At 46.0% G+C, this 10990-nt stretch overlaps 1 protein-coding gene across 2 annotated transcripts in view; it reads left to right on the top strand.

Annotated features, from left to right (window-relative positions):
* The window catches only part of LOC106748764 (E3 ubiquitin-protein ligase TRIM71-like), an 11792-nt gene extending 9140 nt beyond the window's left edge, over positions 1–2652 (top strand). Inside the window, exons 5-7 of one of the 2 annotated variants that reach the window (XM_014627614.1) lie at positions 116–406; positions 968–1501; positions 1954–2652. In XM_014627614.1, the coding sequence (XP_014483100.1) occupies positions 116–406; positions 968–1501; positions 1954–2568 (1440 nt within the window). In that variant the 3' untranslated portion in view covers positions 2569–2652. Of the gene's footprint in view, positions 1–115; positions 407–958; positions 1502–1953 lie in introns of both variants that reach the window. The other variant, XM_014627613.1, reaches the window with a different exon arrangement.
* Positions 2653–10990: the final 8338 nt, after the last annotated feature.

Genomic DNA, 10990 nt, shown 5'->3' with positions numbered 1-10990 from the left:
GGGGGGGGGGGGGGGTTGACGTATTGAGTTCAGCGTTACTGGATTTAACGCACAGTCGACGAGTTTACGTACAACTCCCGATTTCACAGCATGATATTCCTCTGCATCCGTTTAGCTGGACGCCGAAATGTTGGATCAGAAGGCTAGACAGGCGGCCGCCAACGTAATGAGCTGTATACGAAGGCACATTTCCGCCCTGGAAGCCAGAGAGAAGGAACTATTGAACAGCATTGAGAGAGCGCGGGTGGTGAAGTTCGACTCTTTGAAAATGAAAGACGAGCAATTGAGAAACGATAAGACGCGCCTGACGAAAGTCACTTATAAGCTCTGCAACGTCCTGGACTCGTGCGACCTCTCGAGCAACCCCAAGGAGCTTTTGGCGATCAAGGATATGACAATGGCCGAGGTAACGATCGATTTTTCACCCGCTCATTCGCGTATTACACCTCGCTTTACATTCTACACTTGCGACTTTTAATCGACACGACATGACATTTCTATCGCAACGGCATCGTTGATACTTCAATCTACAGATGCGATTGCACTCGCGCAAGTGTTAAGTGTAATACGAGGTCGATGTTGCGTGTCGTCTTGTGTTGAGCTCGCGATTGCCTCGCTCTTTGCATCGTGCCGTTGAATTATGTACGCCGACTATTATGTTATTTAATCATGAGAAGATGCGAAAGGGCCGTTCCGTTGCCAACGAGTCGCGATTTACGTTTGCGACGCGCCATTCGTGAAAATTCGTGAAATTCCCGACGACCGCCAAGGTGGAACGCCCACGAACGTGAGTAAACCTTTAGCGTCTTCAAGAAGCAGCCTTTTTCTCTGCGTTTGTCCATCGCTTTTCGTTCGTCCACGCCTTGGCCCGTTGTCCGTCTGTCTCTGTATCCCACCTGGGGACTCGCATTCTCATTGAAATACGAAAGTATATATGTCCTTTGTATGATGATGCAAGATGTTCCAGATCAAACAGAATCGGCGGTATCGGTCCACCCGGGAAGAAAGTTGGATCTCGTTCACGTCACTGGGGAACGCCCTGATGCACGAGATCGCGAATTTGGGCAATATCCAAACGAGCAATCCGGGCCCGATCGGTGAGGGACGCGCGATTTGCGGCGGCAACTCGTCGCACTTGTACTTGTCGTATACCCCGAAGATCCCGAAAGAGATCGGGCGCGGTCGCCCGGTGCCGGGCAACAGCTTCCCCGTAGTAGTCGGGGAGTCCGCCTACAACAGCGTGATCCAGGTGATCGGCGATAACGGAGACGTTTCCGACAATCTCTGCCGTCCGTGGGGTATAACCTGCGACAATCGAGGTCACATCATAGTCGCCGACAGGTCCAACAATCGCATACAGATCTACCGTGAGGACGGTACGTTTGTCATGAGATTCGGCTCCCAAGGGACCGGCCAGGGCCAGTTCGACCGTCCAGCCGGGATCGCCGTCGACAGCAGACAACGTATCATCATCGCCGACAAGGATAATCACCGCATTCAGGTGAGACCGCCTCTCGACAGAGCCGGAATTCGAGATATTAATAAAGAAGCGAGCGCTGAGTTCGATTGATCATTCGAGTCGTATCGACGATTCGCCGTTTGAATTTCCCGTGACGCTCGGAGCTAACGAGAGCGCGAACTTGAGGAAAGTCCGTGCGATAATTGTGCCACTTGCTCGGTGGGCTGAACGTCGCGCTCGAAGAAAGCATTGTTCGTTCGAGCAAGATTTCGTTCGGACGAAAACCCGTCTGGTTCGCTCATTGCTCGGGCAAATTCCACCGAACTGTTTCCCCCCCCCCNTTCCCCCCCCCCCCCCGTGCTTCCTATAAAAGGAACGATCCTCCCGAATAATTCCCCTTCACCACACGATTATAGTCGCGCGATTGTAGTTAGCGAAGACAAGCTTCTCGGTGGAAGACGGCAGGGGCTGAAGCGCGAAGCGTCTCGTTGCAGATCCTTCAGATGGACGGCACGTTCGTGAACAGCTTCGGGCAGAAGGGCCACGAGAACGGCCAATTCAATTACCCCTGGGACGTGGCGGTGAACTCGGAGTGCCGGATCGCGGTCTCGGACACCAGGAACCACCGGGTGCAGCTGTTCAGTCCGGACGGCGTGTTCCTATGTAAGTACGGCTACGAGAACACGCCGAACATGTGGAAGTACTTCGACTCGCCGCGGGGCGTCTGCTTCACGCCCGACGGCAGCCTGATCGTCAGCGACTTCAACAACCACACCCTGGTGTCCATCGACTCGCGTTTCTCGAGTGCGCGCACCCTGACCTGCGAGGCCGTCGACAACAGCAACAAGCCGTTCCTGCGGCCGCAGGGCGTCGTGGTGGATGACAAGGGCAACATCATCGTAGCCGACTCGCGCAATCATCGTATACAGGTGTTCAACTCGAACGGCAGGTTCCTGTGGAAGTACGGCGTCCACGGCACGAGCGCGAAGGAGATGGACCGGCCGGCCGACATCGCCCTCTTGCCCGACGGCAAGATCGCGATCGTCGATTTCGGGAACAACCGCGTGCTGTTGCTGGACCGCGTGATCGAATCCGCGGAGTCTATGTAAACGAGGACCGAGACTGGAAAAGTGCGACGCCGGCTCTCTCTTGCGTTCGCGCGCGCCGGAATTCCCGTCGCACGCCCGTGGAATCGTGACAACAGGGGGGCACCGGAGGATTCCACCCCCCCNCCGGAGGATTCCCCCCCCCCCCCCCTCCCCCTACAACTCTAGTCCCCGATGAGCGGACGCTGAGAATCAAATCGTTGACAAAGGAACCGGTCCCTGTCCGATGTTTCTTGCGTTAGATAACTGTTTTAATTACTGTTACTGAATTTACCTTGAGTTTTTAATCGGAAGCATTATCATCGGCACATCGGTAAGAGTAATATGCAACTTGCGCCTCCGACGGAATCGTTCCCTTTGTCGTTCAGCGAAATGAAAACCGTTATTATCGCGATTTCGTCTGAATACGCAAAGTTATACAAGCCGATCCGTCCCGCTTGTATAGATAATTCTTTTCTCTTTTCGCGAAAGATGAAAACGTTAATCCTCTCTCTCTCTTGATGACCAAAGATGAAAGCTACATATTACTCCTACACAGTCGATTATAAGAATAATTTGTTTTTTATTATAATTGTACATGCATATACTCGATGCAAAATGGACGCATAAAATGCGCATGTAGTTTTTGATGTTAGCATGGCGTTCACGCTATTCGTCTCCATTGCGACTTGAGAACCAGTAAACCGGAGAGTAACGACATAGAGAAAGAATCGTGTAAGCGCTACACATTTTGTGTAATTAATTGACAAAATCAGTCGGCACATCGTCGAGAAAAATGATGGCAAAATTAATGATATAACGAAATATGGATAAATTTAAGGACATCCATAAGAGATTTCTTCCTCGATTTTTATATTATATTTTACTCATTATCTTTTAATTATACCACGGGGGAATTGTGAATTTTTTAATTATCAATTCTCGATTATTTGTCTCACATATTATTAACTGTTCGTATTAATCAATGCAAAAAGACGAATTTCGAAATATTTTATATAATCGAAAAACAGTGATTAAAATTACTCTAATATATTTCCCCGATCTATATGATCTGCAGTCTTTAAGATGTATTATGTACTTCGAGATGTACCGTGTGTCTTTGAGATATATTTTGAATGGTTTTATTGTGTAAATATCTCGATACCTGCGGATCGTTATTTCTCATTAAACACTTCAGAACTGCATTCGTTTTCGACGATTACTTTCGTGTCGCACAACTCGTTGTTTGCCCGTCATCTTCAATGTTGAAACTTTTATGTACTTCAAGTACTTATAGCTACTAAACTGTCAGATACGGTATCGAATTGCAATGCAATTATGTGTGACGTACACTACTAACGATCTCTTCCAATCGCTTAGTGCGTAAAAGAATTTGTTTTAAACGTGAGAACGTATACATGTATAGTTTCTACTCGGTTACATCTAAGTTTAACTCTTACTTAACTTACCTCTATGTGTAAGCTAACTTTTACGGTGACTATACCTAGTAATGTTAGACATTAACGTAAGTTAATCGTTGCCATAGTTGAGACGTAAGGATCAGTACAAAGTGAGAGAGGGAGAGAGAGCGAGTTGGAGAGAAGCGAGTTGTAAAAAGGAGTGAAAAATTGCTCGTCGAGACGACGACGGCAAGGTGCTGATGATTGTTTTCCCAGGTTGAATGACGAAGTCCGCTTGAAATGCTGATTGAATTAACGTGCTCGCAAGAGCGTTGATCAAATTGTGCGTGTATCGATAGAAAGAAAGGGAGAAAAAGTGTTAGAGAGAGAAAAAGAGAGACAGGGAGAGAGAGAGAGAGAGAGAGAGAGAGAGAGAGATAGAGAGAGATTTTTAACGCGGTTGTGAAAGAGACGATACGTGTTGGCGTATTATAAGACACCGTGTATATCCTACAAACGGTCCACTAACCCTCTCGGATCCGCTGCTGAATCCCTGCGACGTTTCTTCGGCATATCTCTCTCGTACACATGAGAATCTCGGTGCTGGAACGGCCGACGTTGTATCCTCAGATACGCAAGGATAATTGTCCTCCTACCTCCTAACGGCGACATTGGTCGTTTCAGTTCCCGAGTGTAACTATTTTGCGCTAAACTTTTCTTCGTGTATAGCTTGAACTTGTTTAATAATGCAGAGTAGAGAGAAGTTGATGTCTCTTGCCAGAGAGAAAATATATATATTTTAACGAGAGAAACGCGCACGCCTGGAAGCTTCACCGCATGAAGATACGAGAGCACTTTTTTTTTCTTTTACAAATGTCCTACGTGCGCGAGAAATAATTGGAATATTGCTGTGTGTCTCGTGAAGTGGTGACGACAATGTGGAGTGACAGTACCATTACCTCATGAGAAAGTGACACGAATGCCGCGTGTTAGTATTCAATGCAACGCACATTTGTGTAACGCCAACTTTCGGCTGTGTCAAACACATATGCAACAAAGTCACACGAGAAAAAGGGAAAAAAGAAGAGAAAGATAAAACGGGGGGGAAAAAAAAAAGAAAATGGAACAATACAGAGCCCACCTCACGATACATCACCACCGAGAAGAGATCTCGCGGCGGTATTTTTTTAGACGAAAAACAAAAGAGAAGTGCTTGTATTTTCGCGTGACGGGATCCGGGAGGGATACCGTGCGACCCCCTCCTCCTCCTCCTTTCAACGATATCTTTCATAAGTGTGGATTAGCGAGACGAGCAAAAACTTTCTACGTATATTAGACGATGTATATTCTATTACATATTACGTCTATTACAATGAGAAATGTTTAACGAAAGCGAAAAGAATGAACGGTAGTTCGCGTCGCGGTGGCCCCCTGGAATCGTTGAGGTTGATCGCTGCGCTCGACTTCGATTACACTTACGGAACGACGTTCAATGTTGTTTTTCCATCGTTCATCATTTTCTCACTTGCCGCGCGGACGCCGCTCTGCAGCGAATTCCAAGCCGATTTTATATACGCGCGCTAAACGGTTGATTATTGCGCGACGATTATTACAACGACCGCGGGTGTCCGTTTGAGAAACGGACAAGCTCACGCTTCTTTCCGCTGAAGGGCCAAGATTTTTGAGGGCAAACGGAGAGGATATGACGAGGCGAGTTTGGAAGTGCCAAAAATAAAGATCAAAAGTCAAAGACGGAAAAAGTAGATGAAAAAAGTACGCACGGCGAGAGACACACCGTGCATTAGGGAACCCATTTGTCATGAGAAGTTCTCGCTTGGATATGGGCAAACGAATACATTACTTGTGAGAACCGAAGTTTGGTTCTCTGAACCAAAGGTCCGATTATCTGAAAGGAAAATGAAATTTGGGTGAAAGAGAAACCAAACCTTTGATTCTCTGATAATCAAAACATCGGTTTGCCATATCCGAGGAAGAATTTTGTCAGAGTCAACAACACGGAAGAAAGAACTCGGTGACTAAAAGTAATATTCTGTTACCGCGGCTGAGAACATTCGTGTGAACATTCAGCTGCGTTAAAACTCGGTGAGAGCAATTGACTGACTGGCGAACCTCCTCCGGAAATCTTTCTGGTTCTACCATCGAATTTTCGAAATCTCGTGGTCTCCCAAGCAACGGAAAATTCAGTTACACCAACGGAACCGTTTCTTTCTTCCGTGTAAATGGGTTTCCCAGTGCGAAGAGAGTGCCCTCCCCGCATTCGTTTTGCATATCATACACTTGCTCACACGGTGGTACCACGCAGGTCTTTTACGGTGTGTGTTTCAGCAGGCTTTATATGAGCGCGAAAATCTCCCGAGAATAATGCTGATTTCCGGCAATATTGGCACTTTCTCTTTTATGTCGAGTCTTCGGGTGTCATGTTAAACCGTCGATAATGCACGCGCTTCCTTTACATATACGGGCTCTCTTCTCTACAGCGGGCACGGGCATCTTCGTAGCTCGACGATGCGATTTCGGGCCGGTGCAATGCAATAACAAGGACGGTACCTCGACGAACATGCGGCCAGAGGGAGGCGAACATGGTTGGCTGAACTAACTAGTCAACTTCTCCTAACGCGATTCGCATAAATAATGTGTAGCCCAGAATATTCGGCGACGAGATACCTTCCTGCGCGAAGGTACGCGTCCCCCGTTTGTGTGAGATCTCTACATATGTGTACATTTGTTGGAACGACCCTTAATTTATTATATATAAATTTCCCCTTCTCATTTAATTTCCCTCTTGTGTTTTACTCGCTTGATTTTTACCGGTACGTAAAAATAATTTAGACGATTCTGCCGGAGAGTTCGTTCTTCCCCGCGTTTCTCGACGCATTCTTGTGCGCGCGTGTGCGAGGTGATAACAACTGGTAAGAGGCTTAAACAGCGGAATGCGTGTGAATCGTGCAGGAACCAGAGGCGCCAAGTGACGTCAAGCGATAAAAGAAACGCACAAGTCCGCGGCGTTTATCGACAATTTTTTTCCCTTTTCGAAAGTTTATAAAAGTTCTCTTGTTTAATAGTGATTCAGTGCCAAACTATGTAATCCGTGAGGAAAAATATTAAAAAAAAATATATATATATATATATCTGGATTAAAAATGTATACACAAAAAGTGCCCATCCCGATGAGAGTCAAGTTCTTCTGGTAGCGTTTGAAAAATTAATGCTCCTGTTCCCCGTTAGCCGCAGCTATCTTGATTAACGACGACAGAAGCGAGAAGTGTGTGCTCAAAATTTTTGCAGAATACGTTGAATTAAAGGGACGCGCTCATAAAGTGATTCTTGTGACCGACTGAACGCATTTTTAACATATTCCGAAAATTTTCCTTTTACTTTAACAATCTCAACTACTGGGTCTGTTCTTTTTCGCTAAACTACCTACACTAGCCTGTTAGTTCTCTTTCTTTCACCAAGTTTTAACTATATATCTGTCTTTCTTTAAGTTCTATAAAAATGCACTATTTCAATGAAAAAAAAGAAGCCTATATGTACTGAGAGAAAAAAATATTTGAAAAATAAAAAAATATTTACCTGATGGGTATTAATAACATATTTACCAATGCCAATATGTGTATTTTTATAATGAGAAACAAATTGTTTCAAATAAAAAAATATACCTTTTCTTAAATCTGTAAGCTTTGGGTGGGAGCAATTATTTAGGATTTCTATTAAAAATCTATAGTTATCTGTACCGAGCCCTATCTAAATAGTTGATTCCATTTAGATGGGAGATTTAAATAAATATACGTGTGTTTTATTAGTGTGACTCACTAAAAAATATATTTTATATATTTTCTAGATATTTGTTTTGTTCAATGAACAAATAGTCGTAAAATTAACGTGATAAAATCATGAGAAAAGATAGGCCAAAAAGAAAGGTTGCATGTTATGTCAATTTTTCGGTTATTTATTGATTGTTAGAGCAGAAGGAGAATTTTCGGAATATTTTACAAATGTGTTCAATCGATCACACGTGTAATTTTATGAACATATCTGCTTATTTTATCGTAACTCGCAAGAATTTTGGGCATCATGTGTTTTCTCACTTCTGACGTCACGAAAACGATTGAAGTGAGAGGTCGATTGTGCATCTTCGTCGACTTTTCTTACTTTCCGTACTTTTATCTCATGTGAATAAATACGCGCAATTGGCTATACGCAAAGTAGGAATATCCCTAAAACACTATTTGACACGAAATTACTTGGGCAACGCTTGTTATGTCATATTTTCATCATAATAAAAGTTAACTAAACGAGAGCTCACTTATGTAATCAGCGAATTAAAAAGCTCGAAACGAAAATTAAATCAAATACAGACCCTAATGAGCAAACCGCCGGTCTTGTAGCGCCACAAACGCATGTTCGAAACTAATCACGTACATGATTATTTCATCATTCAATTTTATTTCATTATTTAATTTAATTCTTTCACTTACGTCATTCTCACTATGTTTCGAGATACACAATCGACTATCAGGAGCCTTAAAATTTTATGCTAATTTTCAAACAATGATAATAATTCGATCGGAATATCGGTCACAGTCATAACTGCAAAATCACAACCGTGAGGATGATTTTCGTCGCAGGAAAGCGCGACGAAAATTTCCCGGCCAGGTGTAACAGGTTTCGCAAACGTTTCGCAGGTGCACTCTCTCGGGACGCCATTTGTCTCCCCGTGCACGTTCCACCGTTTGCATTACAGCGTCGTGCCAGTAATCAAATGGACAGAGCGCGCCTGGAATGACATGCAACTGGAACGGATAACGCGCAGTGCACGGAGATGATCGAGGAGAGACGAGTCCGTAACGCGATTTCTCCGCGCTCGTTATTATTTATTTATTTCCGCACACACCCTGCCGATGATCGGCCCCGTGTCCTCGTCATCAGGGCGGGTGCGTTTTGCATACAGGCGCGATCAGGCGCAGCCTGAAGTAAGCCGAGATCGCCCGAGAGCTATCTGTGCGGCGGAGAGGGATAGGTCGTAATTGCGAGGCGGGCGAGCGCGTCTGTCACGTGTGTTGCGTCGGGACGTGTATTTAAATTAAGTCTCATTTATTCTGCATAATCTCACGTATCTTTACACACAGCTCACGAGCTAATCTACGCGATAGGGCGCCGCGGAACATCGAGGGAATCCTTAGTTTACCCGGAGGAGGCCGTGCACGCGGATGCTCGGACGGCCTCGGATTGGCCTCGGGGATTGGCGAGGTGCACGTTAAGGCGCATCGGAAGTCGCGCGTTGTCCGCCGATTAGCTTCTCCCTCTGGGAGAGAGACACCTTCCCCCTCGTCCGCGTGCACGGCGCGACTCGCCGGCCCGAAACGGTCGGGAACGTTAAGCTTAGCGACTTCGGGCTTTAGCGACGGTATAAAAAAAACCCACCGAAAAGGAGCAGAAGGGAGAAAAGGGCCAACGATATTTCGCTAACGAGCGTCGAAGGATCGCGCGGCTCGGATCGGTTACGCTCGCTCCCCGGCGGAGCGGAGTCTCGGAGGAATCTTAATCCGCACAAACGGACGCGATTATCAATTAATCAAAGGCCCCTTCGAGCGCTATCACAAGTGGAGAGGAGTGCGCGCCGAGAGCTGAACAACTCTCAGCTCTCCCGGCGATATCTGGTCCTTCCAGGGCGCGACGCGCACGTACGCGGAACACGTCGTCGTCGTTGTCGCTGATTGGCTAATCGACACTCTTTCCCCGGGCCGTCGAGCGATTGCTGTCGCGCGATGCCGCAACGCAGTCCGTTCTGCCGACCGTTGCTTTTCGTGCTCACCAAAGTAGCGTCGAAGCAGCGCCCTGAGATCGCGATCTCGAGAGGCTTTCTTAAGTCCGGATCTACGATAAGTGCACGATAAGTGCGGTGAGGCCTGTGACACGTACAGAAACGTAAGCAGCAAACAAATTGACTAATCCAAGTCGATCATTTTATGACCGTAAGGGGAATAATCGACTGTGATTGGTTAATTTTCTTATTCCTTTACATTTTCCCATGTGTGCCATTGGGCCCGAAGTCTTTAATTTTTTCCCTCAAAGCACTAAACGGCAACGTTATTTTTGACAAAGGGCGTTTCTTAACGCTACCAAAACTTGCAATAAAATTCTGTTTCCTCGCCGCAGTTATCTTGATTATCGACGTTTGTCCAGAATTCTTGCGAAATACGTTGAAATAAAAGGATGCGCTTATAAAATGATACTTATAAAAATGATATTGCAGAATATCCCAAAAAGTTTTCTTTTATCGCCACAATAAATAATCATGAAATTAACACATTCACTGCGGCGCCGAGGATGATCGCGACCGAACGGCTTCTTTGTGTCGACAATGTGTCGACAGCCGCAGTGAGCGCGTTAAAGTGACAGAATCCCAAGAAAAGATAAGTTGTCACGTTAATTTGACGGTTATTTATTGATCGGTAGAACAAAAAGAAAATATTCAGACTATTTTATGGATCTGCTCCGTCGACTGTCATTATACAGACACGTCAATTGAAATAAAAAGATACGTCGATTATCGTAACATCTTTCTATTTCGACGTATTTCGTAAGAACGTTGGGTGTATGTTTTCTCGCTTGTGTCGTCACCAAATAAGACAACTGCAGCGACTGGAGGGGCGAGGAGGCTCAAATCCTCGGAATTGCAACGTCTGACAGCTCTGGACACGCTCTTCGTTGGGAATGGCATTTCAATTTAACTTAGAAGAGCTAACAGTGCTAAAGGCTTGCCACACCAGTATCGTAGATCCAGGCTAAGTGACGGCTGAAGCGAGAAGCGACGCAGCTTCTCCTACAGCTGGTCTCGTGTGGGCAGCATCGTTCGCGCGATTCACCCAGCTCGATCGAAGAGGGAAGAAGGGAAATCGCAATCTCGAGTGGCTGTCCGAGTAATGTCGCAGGTACTTTCGCAGGGATCAGTATAGAGTTCACAGTCGACGTCACATCGCGCGCAACCCCCGACCACCAATCCAGAGTTCTCGAGGGGGGGG

This window comes from Dinoponera quadriceps, unplaced genomic scaffold, assembly GCF_001313825.1.
Source record: "Dinoponera quadriceps isolate SergipeBrazil2010 unplaced genomic scaffold, ASM131382v1 scaffold3164, whole genome shotgun sequence".
In the NCBI taxonomy this organism is placed as follows: domain Eukaryota; kingdom Metazoa; phylum Arthropoda; class Insecta; order Hymenoptera; family Formicidae; genus Dinoponera; species Dinoponera quadriceps.
This window is presented reverse-complemented; position numbering and strand designations above follow the sequence as displayed.